At 39.3% G+C, this 15,315-nt stretch overlaps 1 protein-coding gene across 1 annotated transcript in view; it reads right to left on the bottom strand.

Moving 5' to 3' along the window:
- LOC133639500 (low-density lipoprotein receptor-like) overlaps positions 1-15,315 on the bottom strand; it is a 32,957-nt gene that overhangs the window by 12,718 nt on the left and 4,924 nt on the right. The window contains exons 2-12 of the mRNA XM_062032845.1: positions 11,088-11,207; positions 10,723-10,845; positions 8,103-8,474; positions 7,899-8,021; positions 5,771-5,893; positions 5,467-5,589; positions 5,247-5,375; positions 4,990-5,161; positions 3,265-3,492; positions 3,078-3,196; positions 2,852-2,991 (exon numbers count right to left, since the gene is read on the bottom strand). Of these exons, the coding sequence (XP_061888829.1) occupies positions 2,852-2,991; positions 3,078-3,196; positions 3,265-3,492; positions 4,990-5,161; positions 5,247-5,375; positions 5,467-5,589; positions 5,771-5,893; positions 7,899-8,021; positions 8,103-8,474; positions 10,723-10,845; positions 11,088-11,207 (1,772 nt within the window). The remainder of the gene's footprint in view (positions 1-2,851; positions 2,992-3,077; positions 3,197-3,264; positions 3,493-4,989; positions 5,162-5,246; positions 5,376-5,466; positions 5,590-5,770; positions 5,894-7,898; positions 8,022-8,102; positions 8,475-10,722; positions 10,846-11,087; positions 11,208-15,315) is intronic.

The raw sequence follows: 15,315 nt of genomic DNA, 5'->3' as shown, positions 1-15,315 counted from the left end.
ATCACGCTGTTCAGTATTGTGGCCACTGATTGGTTCAGCCTCAGGAAACATAACTATTTTGGATTAAAAGGTGACTAAAGGGTGTTATTTCATGTATAGAAATGTTGAAAACATTTTTTTTTATGCTCTAACTAAAAATATAACATTTATAATTGATTCCTACTTTGCGGAAATTCATTTATTGAGGTAATTTCTGGAACCAATTAACAGTGATACATGAGTTATGACTGTATATAGGACTTCATAACCATAAAAATGTGGAGCCGCTCCACTAAACTAATAATAATCACCTTCATTACAGCAGATAAACGGCATTTCTTATTATCTTAAGTATTATTATTAAGTAACATTATCATTGGAATACAAGGTTAAACATGTTACACACCAAGAGCAAGCCAGGAGTAGCAATGCTAATAGCTGAGCTAACCGTTAAGCTACCTTGAAACAACACGAAGAAAAAAGTGCTTAGTTAAGTTTAAGAAGTGTAGATACTGTAACACCACCTTGCAGCAGCATCGGTATTGGTATGGGCCGATCTCACTCATGGGTAATCGGTAAAATTGGAACATTCCCAATTGAAATAGTTCATTGCGCACACAGGAACACCCATGTGGGATGTGTGGCTTTCTTTTGAAGCTGCCTCAAATTAAAACTAATTACATCAAACAAATAAAAGTCTACACTGTGCGGTCTATTAAATAGCCTCATTCACACTGACTACTATAACATTCTTTTAAACAAATTATTTTGTTGGCAAGAAGATAAGAAAATGAAAGTTAGTCATGAACACCACATTTGAATACAAAGGTAACAAAACCAAAAGTACTTTCAATCTACACACAAAATCAAAATGTTTCTATAAAGTTGGACACATAATTTGAGATTTAGCTCCCAGACACAAGAAGGGATCTCCCTCTGCATGTTAAGGATGAGTACATCATTTGTTGTTTTTCCATTTGACTTAATCATGTTTAACTTCTTTTTACACACTGCAAAAACTAAAATCAAAGTAAGATTAAATATCTCAAATAAGGGTGATATTTGCTTATTTTGTGTCTGATAAGATCATTCTTCTCACAAAGCAGATTCTATGTTAGAGTGTTTTACTTGTTTTAAGGGTTTTGGACCTAAATGATCCCAGTAAATATTACAGCTTGTTGCTGAGATGTTATGACCTATATTGAGTTAAACATGCCTGAAACTAGAATATCAACTGTTGCAAAGCTGTGTCATCAACACTCACAAGTATAAAACTACCTTTTTAAAGTAATAATTTCTTACTTCAAGCATGAAAAAAAAAATCATGATGCAGAGTGCATATCATTATGTCAAGATAATGGCACTAGCATTTACTTAATTTAAGAATATTTTTCAACATATTGAGCAAAAAGGTCTCTTTTTTTTTCTACCAAGAAAAGTGCACTTGTTTTTAGTGAGAATATACTTATTTTAAGGTATTTTTGGGTTCATTTAGGTTAGCTAATTTTACTTGTTTTGGAAAGTCTTGACAAGCCGAATTTTCTTGTTCTATTGGCAGATCATTTTGCTTAGTTCAAGTAAAATACCCCTAATTTTTGTATTTTTTTTTCTTGTTTTTGAACACTGACTTTTTGCAGTGCACTGTATGACCTTTAAGATATGGAATGTTTCCTGTTAGACCTTAGATCAGGGGTGCCGACACTTTTTCAGCAGGCGAGCTACTTTTCAAATGAACAAGTCGAGGTGATCTACCTCATCTTATACCAGTGGCGTGCAGTCACTAGAGGCAGGGGAGGCGGGGCCTCACCTGCCATCATGGAAAGAAAAAAAATGTAAAAAGAAAAAAAAATAAATTAAATTGTTATATGTATCCAGTGATTATACTAAAGTTATTTTCCATTTAACTTCACCAGTTTTAGATTATTTTTATTTTCACATTTGCCGTTCAAATACTGAGAAGAGACGGTGCGGTGATCAGCAGCCAGTTGAGGCACGTCACTGATTTGTGCCTCAACATGGATTGTGCACAATGACTCGCTAACTGCTGAGCTGCTGTGCAGTGAGACTGTATTGCTACATGAACTATATCAGCTAACTAAACCATAGTTTAGTTAGCTGAGGTATATAATGTACAGTGTATTTTGTCAACAACTGCATGTGTGTAACTATTTCTTGTGCTGAGCATTCATAAAACTGCTGCAAAAGACGTATTGGCTGAGGCTCGCAGTAATCCGGCCTCCTGGTGGTAGAGGGCGGTAGTGATCACAGAGATCATTCCTCGCCGCAGAAGAAAAAAAAAAAAAAAGTTAGCAATAAGTGCAGCGTTTTTTTATTTCCTCTCGCCTGAACTTTTATTAAAAACATGGAGGATTACATATGTAAAATAAAACCGTTTTCTAAACTGGACTTTCAATCGAAGCAGGAGGTAATAATTAAAGGTAGACCAACGCCGGAGCTAAAAGGTTTGCTTTTGACTTCGGGACAGAAGACCCGTTCTTTTCAAACGGCGTGGTACACACGCAAAGGCTGGCTGTGTGGATGTTCAGCAAGAAAGGTAAGACCATAATAATGTTTTTTTTTATTAAATGTGATTTTTTGTTTGCTAGTTTGTATGTGTAAAGAATGCTGGTATGAGCTTTTAAACATAACCCGTTAACTGCTGCCAATCACATGGTGAATTAGATACTATTTAGGGTTCATATGTTTGTAAATCTGACTGTGATGATGCAGTGCCTCACCAGACATTAACCTCACCGCACGCCACTTTCTTATACATATGTTGGAGGCTTATTTAGAGCCAAACTATTTGAGAAGTCGGACTAATTTAGTGCATGGACACGTACTGATTGTGGCCTTTAAGGGTATCACTCACCTCGAAGACAGTCAGAGAGAGCGGGTGTGAAAGTTTTTCTTTATTGAAGATGAGAGTGTGTCTAGTCCCTCCGTTTACATCTACACTGGAGAGCGTGTGCAACTTTGAGTCCACCCAGTAGAGTCGCTGGTTGACCATGTCTGTCCACACCAAGAAAGACATCAACATTCCACTGGTTATTCAAGTTATTTCATAGAACTAACTGATGGAGACGAGATGAGATTACCAAGGGTGATTCCGTTAGGCCACACAATGTTGTCCTTTACCAAGACGATGCGGTCGGCTCCATTTAAACCACTCCTCTCTATCCTTGCCTCCTCACCCCAGTCAGTCCAGTACATGAAGCTACCATGAAGACATGAAGGTTAGAAAGACAGTCAGCCCCTTAATGAAACTCATAAAAAGATATTTACTTGTTGATTGGATCCACTGTGATGGCTCTTGGCTTCTGCAGGTTTTCTGTGATCAGCGTCTTCCTCTTGCTGCCGTCTGTTGTTGCCACGGAGATGCAGTGCAAATAACTGTCAGTCCAGTAGATGTTGCCATGGATCCAGTCCACTGCAAGCCCTTCTGGGTCCTTGATTCCATCGCCGATCACTACGGTATGTTGGGAGGAGTTGGCGGCCATGTCTAACCTAGAGCTGTGAGGGTGAATAGCCTCATTAGCCCATGTCAACACAAACAAACACCAGTGGCGGCTGCTGGACTTCCAAGTAGGGAAGCTCATTTTCAGCTACTCTATAAACAGGAATCCAGTCTCCAATAACAGATATACAGATGCTAGTTTTTACAAAGAAAATATCACTTAGAGAATTGTAAAATTATCCATATCAACTACGAACAACGGAATTAAATAAAAATACTCAGGCAGTGGCTTATATTTTAAGATCGCTTATTCACCCATTTTCCTGCCAATGAAAAAGGAATTCAGTCTCGGACAAATCAACCAATCACCATGCGGAAGCTCAGCGTCCAGGCCAGCCGAGGCAAATCCCACTTTCCATAACACTTCCAGGGACGCTGAGCGTTCGTGGGCGGGACAAAGTCGAGCATTTATCCAATGACTGTCTAGTTTGGTTGCAGTAGAACAACCCACACTATGCTGCCCCATTGAAGTCAATGGACGCTCAGCTTCAACACTGTTTAATGCACTGTGATGCTACCACAATGAATGAGAAGAAAGTTGTCAGCAGTCGTGAAAGTAGTGTATTCTGAACGCATTCTAGATCATATTTAGTCATCGAATGGTAAAAACAAAAGTATATACTGTATATTTTACCTTTTTTTATCTGTGCTAACATTAAGTTGGCATCAGAAATACAAATAAAGTAATTTCCCGCAAAGACACAATGAAACAATAGTGCTATTATGCTAAAAGGAGTCCTGACAAAGTTAACAAAACAACCCAAAATGTTTTCATGGTTGTTACGGTGGTAAGAAAAAAAACAAGTGTTTTCCTGACACGAAACAATTGGAAAATGTGTTTTCCCTGAAAGACCAAAGAACGTTTTGCACGTGGACTTAAGACAAAAACTGCAAAAATGAAATGCAGACAAACTACAGTACATCCCCCAGCATCCGTCATTCATTTTGGATACTGTATATGTACTGTATATACTATTACAACTGTAATAGTATATACAGTAACAAACAATCTGGTTATAGTTATAAACTCAGGTCTACTATCATTTTAATGGCATTGAATGCATGATAAAAAATTCTTGAAAATGAAGAAAAATAACATTCTTCGGTTTTAATGTGATCCTAATAAAAGCGTGACCTGTGTTCTACACATAAAACATGAACGAATGACTGTAAACCCAATGCCGTAATGGGATACAAACGATATATTTTTAAAAGATAGATACCTACTGCATGTGGAGACATGCTCTTTACTTGTAACACTACTTTTTTTCTAATCAAAACCTGCAAAGAGGACCTCATCTTTAATGTCTTATTAACATCTCTTTAACAAATGATTTACTTATTCTACAGCTTATCTTTTTCAGAGTAATGAGTAAACTGGAGCCTACTCAAAATTACTTTGAATGAGAGGCGGGTTATGCCCTGGACTGGTCACTATAGTCAATACAGGGCACATATAGACCACAGGTGGGATAAAGCAGGAGGTTTTTAACCTGTAGATTTTCTTGTGGGCAAGGTCCGCCCAGAAGATAATCTCTCTGGGCATGTCCATGTCCAGAGCTACAGCGTTCTTCAGCCCGCCCACCAGACGCACGTACTCGCTACGATCCACCGTCATCTTCCTCACCTCATGTCTGTTTGTGAAATAGAGGGTGGGCATGGTGCCTGGAGGAAGAGACAGAACGGGAAAAGAAGACTGAGTGGTGTCCAGGATAAAACGGTGTGTTTGCATGTTGTTTAAAGTGCCCACCTGACTCAGCCTTGCAGGTCTTGGTAACAGGGTCCATGGCAAAGCCTTCTTTACAATCACACTTGTAGCTGCCAGGCTCATTGATGCAAATCTGACTGCAGATGTCCGGATCTGCACATTCGTTAATGTCTGCGAGGTGCCCAAACAGATGAAGCATTTTTGCATTGTTATTTTAAAGAAACATGCAAACACTCACCATACTATTTTGTACCCTTCTCACCTTCACAGTTTTTTTTGTCCGCCTGAAGTGTGTATCCTGCAGGGCAGGAACAACTGTAGCCAATCTTTAGATCTATACAACCATGGGAGCAGCCGCCATTTCCACTCAAGCACTCGTTGTTGTCTGAGGATATCCACACAAGCACAATAATGAACATGTTGTCAAGTGACCAGTCATATTTACTTTCTTAAAGTTACTTCAAACTAGCAGTAGATGTTTTAGCTGAAAGTATACAAATAACAGTCACAATTTCCAGCCCATTAGCAGTAATGGCACTAATAGAGCGGGGGAAAAAAACACTTACTGCACTCGGTGACTGGCTCATCCGACCAATCCTGGCAGTCTTTCTGTTTGTCGCACAACTTCGCCGTGCTGATGCACTCCCCGCTGCCGCACTTGAATTGAGTGGGGCCGTCGCAGGCATTTTCTGAGGAGAAAAGGATTAGACAAAGTTTTAAAGGAGTTGTACTTTAATGTAACTGAGTAGTTAATAGAAATATTTCCTTATTCCATGATATAAAACACATTTGCAATTTTTCAGGAAGAGGAGTTGCTACAAGCTGTAATTGGAACGCCATATATGCCAATTAAACATTAGATTAAAGTCATCTCTGCATGCAAAAGGCATAAGACGGGAGTGGAGTAATTTGCTACCCCTGAACAAACCAAACTAAAACACAGTTTAAATGTAAGCAACAGACAAAAACATTGTAAATAAATACAATATATCTATAAAAACGTGATTGTAAATGGCTCAAATGTATCCGATTGCTTTACTTGTTTATGATTGCTTATAAGGGTGCAAAATTATGAATACATCTGAATTTACAGGAATTCATAGGAATGAACTAGAAATTATATACATTTTAGTGTGGTCTATATTTTCTAATATATATATATATATATATATATATATATATATATATATATATATATATATATATATATATATATATATATATATATATATATATATATATATATATATATATATATATATATATATATATATATATATATATATAGTAATTTCCGGACTATAAGCCGCACCTGACTATAAGCCGCACCAGCTAAATTTAGGGGAAAATACAGATTGCTCCATATATAAGCCGCACCCGACTATAACCCGCAGGGTTTTGATGTGTAATTACCGTAGTATATAGGGGTTCCTGCTACCCGGAGGGGATTGTCGGGACAGAGATGACTGTTTGGGAACGCAAAGCGTCCCATTTATTAACAATAAATATTTAAATCATTCAATCAAACTTTCACATCTTTGACATGGCGAACAGCATTCGTGCAGAGTACAAATAATACAACGGTGCAAAGTAATACAAAGTGCTCGCCTGTACGTTATCAAAATAACCAGCCTACCGGTATATGAAAAGTCAGTCTTTAATCATTGTGTCATCGTCTTCCTCCTGCGTACTAAAACCACCGAAATCCTCTTCGTCGGTGTCAGAGAAGAACAGGCCGTAAATAAGCCGCACCCTTGTATAAGCCGCAGGGACCAGAACGAGGGGAAAAAGTAGCGGCTTATAGTCCGGAAATTACGGTATATATAAAGTTAAAGTACCACTGATAGTCACACACACACTAGGTGTGGTGAATTTACCCTCTGCATTTGACCCATCCACTTGTTGCACCCCCTTGGAGGTGAGGGGAGCAGTGAGCAGCAGCGGTGGCCGCGCTCGATAGTATCCCTTAGTGCAGGGGTCGGGAACCTTTTTGTCTGAGAGAGCCATGAAAGCCAAATATTTTAAAATGTATTTCCGTGAGAGCCATATCATATTTTTTAACACTGAATACAACTTTTTTAAGTAAGACCAACATTTTTAGAGTATAATAAGTCTCTTATTCTTTTTATTAACATTGTTATTCTGAAGCTAACCAATAATAAATAAAATATTTCTTACCATTAATGCCACTTCTCGGTAGAAAACGGATGGATGAATTAAAATGCATGAGAATGTTTTATATTTTGAACGTTATTTTTAACACTGTGATTACCAGCAGAATTATTCATTACTTATCGTGTTAAGCAATGTCAGCTGAGATTTATCTGAGAGCCAGACGCAGTCATCAAAAGAGCCACATCTGGCTCGAGAGCCATAGGTTCCCTACCCCTGCCTTAGTGGCTAAATACATTTCAAATAAAAAACATTAAAAAAGGATGATTGTACAATAGATAAATTGTTTCGATGATGCAAATTAATCAGCCATTATTTTTCTATACCGTTTATCGTCTTTACAGTTGCTGGTAAGCTGGAGCCTAACCCAGCTGAGTTCAATTATGTCAGCTCTTAGGGTCATCATCACTTTTTTTACTTCAAAAACTTCCCCATTAAACTGTGAAGTTTCTGGAAATGAGCTTCCCCTTTCACAACCGTAAAAGTACCTGAATGTACGCTGTATTTAATGAATAAAGTCACCTGCTTGGCAGTCGAGCTCATCGCTACCGTCTGAACAGTGGCGCAGGTTGTCGCACTGACGGCTGCCATGTATACACATGCCGTCACCGCATTGGAACTCATCGAGCTGACAAGTAGGGCGAGCTGGAAATAATGAACAAATGGATTAAATGAGAGAGGCTGAAAATGTAACTCTATGTAATGGGGAAAAAAAAGTGAACTCACTGCAGTTGACTTCATCCGAGTGATCCAGGCAGTCCGTGCTGCCATCACAGTGCCAGCTGCTGTGTGTGCACAAGCCATCAGCGCACTGGAACTCATGCACTGCACAAGTTTTATTCTCTGGCTGCTTGCCCACACAGTTCTGGGGCCACTCGTCGGACCCGTCGGCACAGTCTTTGTCGCCGTCGCAGAGCCAGGTAGCGGGCAAGCATACAGAGTTGTTACACTGGAAGGTCTGCGGGCTGCATGTCGGCTTCTGGCAGGAAGCCTCGTCTGAGCCGTCGGGACAGTCGTCGTCGTGGTCACACACGAAGCTGTGAGATATACACTGTCCTGTGGTGCAGCGGAACTGCTGAGCCGTGCACTGCTTTGCCGCTGTGGTGATGAGGAAGGGGGTAATTAGTAGAGGAGCCCATACAGTGTATTTTGCAACTGTTATTCTTCTACGCATATTACATATACACATAACAGGGCCTGGATTTCAGAAGTGGAGAGGAGACAATTGGTTTGAATACAATGGGCCTGGCTTGAAAGGGCATGCTTTAAATAATTAGATGCATGTTTTGGGATTATTAAAGGCCTACTGAAAATATTTTTTTTATTTAAACGGGGATAGCAGATCCATTCTATGTGTCATACTTGATAATTTCGCGATATTGCCATATTTTTGCTGAAAGGATTTAGTAGAGAACAATGACGATAAAGGTCGCAACTTTTGGTCGCTGATAAAAAAAAAGCCTTGCCTTTACCGGAAGTAGCGTGACGTCACCGGAGGAAGGACTCCTCACATTTCCCCATTGTTTACAATGCAGCGAGAGAGATTCGGACCGAGAAAGCGACGATTACCCCATTAATTTGAGCGAGGATGAAAGATTCGTGGATGAGGAAAGTGAGAGTGAAGGACTACAGTACAGTGCAGGACGTATCTTTTTTCGCTCTGACCGTAACTTAAGTACAAGGGTTCATTGGATTCCACACTTTCTCCTTTTTCTATTGTGGATCACGGATTTGTATTTTAAACCACCTCGGATACTACATCCTCTTGAAAATGAGAGTCGAGAACGCGAAATGGACATTCACAGTGACTTTTATCTCCACGACAATACATTGGCGAAGCTCTTTAGCTACTGAGCTAACGTGATAGCATCGGGCTCACATGCAGATAGAAACAAAATAAATAAATCCCTGACTGGAAGGATAGACAGAAGATCAACAATACTATTAAACCATGGACATGTAAATACACGGTTAATAATTCCCAGCTTGGCGAAGCTTAACAATGCTGTTGCTAACGACGCCATTGGAGCTAACTTAGCAACGGGACCTCACAGAGCTATGATAAAAACATTAGCTATCCACCTACGCCAGCCAGCCCTCATCTGCTCATCAACACCCATGCTCACCTGCGTTCCAGCGTTCGACGGAAGGACGAAGGACTTCACCCGATCATCCGTGCGGTCGGCGGCTAGCGTCGGCTAGCGCGTCTGCTATCCAAGTCAAAGTCCTCCTGTTTGTGTTGCTACAGCCAGCCGCTAATACACCGATCCCACCTACAACTTTCTTCTTTGCAGTCTCCATTGTTCATTAAACAAATTGCAAAAGATTCACCAACACAGATGTCCAGAATACTGTGGAATTTTGCGATGAAATCAGAGCTTTTTGTATTGGATCCAATGGGGTCCGAATACTTCCGTTTCAACCATTGACGTCACGCGCATACGTCATCATACATAGACGTTTTCAACCGGAAGTTTAGCGGGAAATTTAAAATTGCACTTTATAAGTTAACCCGGCCGTATTGGCATGTGTTGCAATGTTAAGATTTCATCATTGATATATAAACTATGAGACTGCGTGGTCGGTAGTAGTGGGTTTCAGTAGGCCTTTAAGAATTCTTGATAAATGTTTAATCTATATTAGTGCAACAATTGTAGGTTGCCGACAACTTCATTTTTTGTGACTTGAACAGGAATTGAATCTATTTTTTGAACTGCTGTTCACATCTTGATTGCGCACTTTAACTACTAAACCACCAGACTCAAAAGTGATAAGCACTGCCATCACTGATATATCCGTGTGAAGTGTGTCTGGTATGGCAAGTATGTTTTTTTACTTAATTGTACTTAAAGCACTCTGTCATTTATTGATTTCCATTTTACAAGCTATTGTTTGCTTCTCAACAGTGTCACATATGTCAGGCGTTTAAAAATAAAAATAAAATAAACCTCACGATGGCCATTGCACTCCTGTAACATACTCTCTTCCTGAGCTGATAAAATGTACTGTAGACTACACCCGTAATATTACAAAAACAGTGTTTGAAAGCGTTTATGATCCCACTTACTAGTTTAACAGTAATCGTTTATAAATCATTTCTATAACATATATCTCTCGTGAATGATCACATCTAACCGTTGATTGGTCAGCTGCCGACGCTGTCAATCAGTGACATGTAAGCAAGAAAGCCAATCAATGAGCTGGTGGGCATTCTAAAGGGGCAAGCTTCAGCCTGAGCGGCGGTTTTCCGCCTTGCACAAGTGTCTGACTTGTCTCCATTTACTAGCGTTATTAAATAGTGCCTTTTGAAGGGCCGCAGTGGACATCCATGGTGTAAAAAACTTACTGCAGTTCTTCTCATCTGCGCCGTTGTCACAGTCAGCTTTGCCGTCACAGTGCCAGCCCTGGGGTACACACTGATGCTCGGGGGCACCGCAGCTGAACTCTGTGTTTAGACACGTTCTGGCCGCTGAGGACACAAACAGGAAGTATGACTTGACTTATTATTGAGCACATTGAAACAGAGATTAGAAAACTGAGGTGAATAATAAGCTTATGTATCAATAAATGTTCTACTACTATATTTGTTATTAGTGTATAGTATGGTGTCATCAGTCTGTTAGTAACACTCAAATACAACACTTAAATGGCCATCATTAAAAAGTCCAGTTTGAAGTATGAAACAGTGTGAAGAGGACAGAGAAAACATACCGCATGTTTCAGGGAGTTCATCAGTTCCATCACCACAGTCGTCCGTCCCGTCACAAACCCACCTGCGGGTGACACACCTGCCGTTTGCGCACTTCAGCTGACTGGAGCTGCATTCGTAAGCTGCATAAATGAATGACAAATAAGTCACTCACTGTTAAGTCAAACAACCCGAACATGATCAACAGTAAGAAAAAATACTGATACACTTGCCATGTTGATTGATGACTTTTGTAAACTAGACTTACGTTACATAATGTAGCTAGTAAGTGGGTCTTTTTCTGAATATGGGGCACTTTTCAGGGGATGATTTTGGATGCATACAGGAAGTTTTAGGTGCAAATGCAAACCAGAGATGACCAAGATTTGTTTTACCTGAGTAAATTAGTTTCTGGTAATAAAAAGTTCCTGAAAAAGTTGGTGAAAAGGTAGATTTTTTATTGTTGGCTTTACTGTGGAAGGTTTTATTGTACAATTCAGAGTCTCTGAATTGTAAAATAAAACCTTCACTCGAACCACTCAGTGGCCTAGTGGTTAGAGTGTCCGCCCTGAGATCGGTAGGTTGTGACTTCAAACCCCGGCCGAGTCTGCCAAAGACTATAAAAATGGGACCCATTACCTCCCTGCTTGACACTCAGCATCAAGGGTTGGAATTGGAGGTTAAATGACCAGAAATTATTCCCGGGCGCGGCCACCGCTGCTGCTCACTGCTCCCCTCACCTCCCACGGGGTGATAAAGGGTGATGAGTCAAATGCAGAGAATAATTTTTGCCACACCTAGTGTGTGTGTGACAATCATTGGTACTTTAACTTTAAGTCTGCACCTTAATTTGGGCTGCCAAGTCGCACAAAGTTAAAACCATCGTCATGCATGAGTGTCACGCTTGCTTTGCTTTTCCTTCTGTCTTACTTTGGCTTTTTATTACGCTTATTTCAAGAAAAGGTACCAGCCTTTACCAAATTTGTCAACCAAGCATATAATTATAAAGTTAAGATCATTTTTTTTAGTGTAAAGTACTTTCACATTTAAACATTAACAGAGGATAACTTGTTTTATACTTGAATACAGTTAAGAAAGTTACAATGTTTTTCAAAAATGTACATTTAATGAAGATTTTATCAGTCCCTACAGGGTTTTGCAGGCATTTCTTTGTGATTATTGCGGCCTAATATGCCTGAATTTGCGGTAGCTTTTTCAGAACGTGGCTGCAAATTTTTTCAAAATCATTGAATCAACTTGTGATTAAATGAATTTGGTATCAACGTTATAAGTGTTCCTTGTGACCTTAACCTCAAAAAGCACAGGATTTCAACAAAGATGTTTTACTCGTTTTGTACCGCACCAACCTAAAAGTAGGCACTCGATGGCAGTAAAAAACGCATACTCAAGAGACCATTGTCAAATTGCTGTCCGGTTTTAATTCATTATAACTAATAATAATAATAATTAATTGTTATTATTACAGAGAGAAACACCGCCAAAGGCTTCTTTATTGTCCCCTGTCTGCTATGTCGTCCACAGGTTACAGACATTCTACATGTATGTTTTACGCTTGAAAAGAGTTTGTCCGTCTTAAATAATTATTTAAGCAATTGTAAACTGTTGAGAGCGCTCTATAGCGCTATTTTGTGTTAGTAAATAACAGATAATCAGATATTTGCGGTTCCTTCCAAGGTTTCTCATTGTTCCCATTAGGTTGAGATTTTTCTTGCCCGGATGTGTGATCAGATGTTGTGGTTTGTGCAGCCCTTTGATGCATTTGTGATTAGGGGCTATACAAATAAACTTTGATTGATTGATTGATATATTGTTATACGTTGTTGATCGGGCTTCGTCTACACAATAAACAAACAGTTGCCGTGTGTGTTTGAGCGCTGCTCAGAGACAAATACCATAGGCCAAAATGACGAAGCTTGGATCAAAATGCGGGGAAGTTACGGGCAATGGACAAAAATGCAAGTCTGTGCATAATTTGCGGGGATTGGTTAAATTTGCGTAAATTGGCACGATCGCGATTTCCTGTGGGGACTGTTTAGGATGGCGACAGTTTGACTCGAAAAACAGATTACTTTAACTTATATTATTTCCTTTGGGAAATGATGTTTCATAATGGAGACTTTATTGTACTTGTATTACTACAGATGTACTGCTGGATCTTACCAGTATCAAATATAACTGTTGAAAACACTCCAAAGTAGAGGAATTGGACACAACACATCTGCAGCTTCACTTCAGTTTGTCATCTGCGTTGCAACGATGTCCCTTTTCAATCATACGATAGAACTTTGAAGCAGTCCAACACTAGGAACGATCTTGGCCTATTTTGAGTTAAGAGGTCGTGACCAAAGGCAATCACATCTATAGCAAAGTATACATTCACGTTCTATGCTTTCATTCAGGCTCCTCCAGCGAGGGTGTGGCCTTGTGCAACACCTCACCATTATTCTGAAGGACGAGTCAGACTGGCATTTTAGGATAATAAAATGGGAGGAGAACAATCACACCACTGGTTGCTGATTGGTCCGACAGTGAACCTACCTGCAGCGGCATCACTACAGTAACCCTAAGGCATCGATTTATCTAAAGACATCGTTAATGACTAATCATGGAATGTCTGGCTGATGTTTTGAAATGATTACAACAAGAAAAAAGACCATGCAAAGGTAATAAACACACTTATTTGGGGAGGAAAGAACCTACATGTAAGAAAAGGCTGCACTGCTTTCTGCATTCCCCCACCCCCGCTTATACCCAAACCACACCGCCAGCCCACGTGTGACTCAAACCAATTAGCATTTACAGGAATAGTTCCCAAAGTAAGTGCAGCTGTTGCGTTACTGCACAACCGACACAAGGAGACCACAACATTTGCTTAGGACTCGGGTAGTGCCACTCGACCCTCTGGCAAAGCATGCATGCTTCACCATTATCAGACCTTTACTGAATGGAAACTGGAAAGCATACAAGGCCAATGTTTTAATTTCTCACCAATCTTTCATTATTTTCAAAAAATGCCTTTAAAAAAAGACATTTAAGCTCTCTTTATGCTGTCATACGTCATTCTTAATAGAATCCTCGCCCCAAAATTCTGCATCAAACTGAATCGGGAATTGTGAGTTTCACATCACTAACAAACCACAAATGACCCAAAACATGTAATAAGGGACCAAGTTGGCCTCAATTATTTGCTGCACACTTTAAAGCAACAGTAAGTGATAATTGTTTATAAGATAAGAGCTTCATTTGCACGGATCAGGTGAATAGCAGCTCTTTCATCGCCCTGACAACCAGGGATCGCCTATTTCAGTGGTGTACTGTATAACAGGGTTTTCAAAGTATAAAGCCGAATTCCTCTGATGCAGCAGTTTAAAAAAGATAAAGACATACATTTTTCAAGTCTGCTAATGCAGCTTATGTTTAAAAGCAATGTTAAATATGTTTTAGTTTCTACACAGAGAGCAAAAGTCTGGGTTGAGCAGAAAACTTTGGCAAATGTGCTTCAGAAAATCCTTTTTTCAGTGGAGATCCCACCTGTGTTATATTCTCTGAGGGAAGGCTCACTGTCCCATTATCTTCTTAAATATAGATTTAGCTCAATTATTTGGAGTTTTGAGACTTTAAGTTTAAAGTTAAGACTTAAAGTTAGATTTCATAACAACAGCTTGTATGGCTTCAACAATTAATCAATTGAATTGATTAATTTGATTAAAAAAAAAGCTTCAATTTAAGTTTTGCTACATCGATTAATAATTTAATGAGTTGAACTAATGAACATTGATCAAATCAGGGTCGCATTGGGTGCCGAGAACTTTAAGTACCGAGACATAGTTTCCACTCGGCCGCTGCAAAAGAGCGTGGGATTGTGCTTGCTGTAAACTGTGTGGCGGCAATATTTTTGTTATTTTTATTAATGCTCGCATTTTAAAAGTGCAATTTCAAGGTTAATGATGTGTATTGATTAAGAAAAAAATGAAGGTTATGGTAAGCAGAAAAATTGTTGTTTATTTAACAATTCCCCTTAAAATACACATTTAGGCTAAAAAGTGTCTTTAATATGATTACTCGAACAAATTTATTGATAGATTACTAAAATAATCAATACATGCAGTGTCTTCCTAAACCACTTAGTTACTCTAAAATAATGTATCTGAGCGTGGTTTAGATATAATCTCTGGATACATATTGCAGCAAGCTCCATATTGCTGACATAAAGAGCACATGGACGGCTGA

The sequence above is a fragment of the Entelurus aequoreus genome, linkage group LG22, assembly GCF_033978785.1.
Source record: "Entelurus aequoreus isolate RoL-2023_Sb linkage group LG22, RoL_Eaeq_v1.1, whole genome shotgun sequence".
Classification (NCBI taxonomy): domain Eukaryota; kingdom Metazoa; phylum Chordata; class Actinopteri; order Syngnathiformes; family Syngnathidae; genus Entelurus; species Entelurus aequoreus.
The sequence above is the reverse complement of the archived record's forward strand: the minus strand, read 5'-3'. Positions and strand labels throughout refer to the sequence as shown.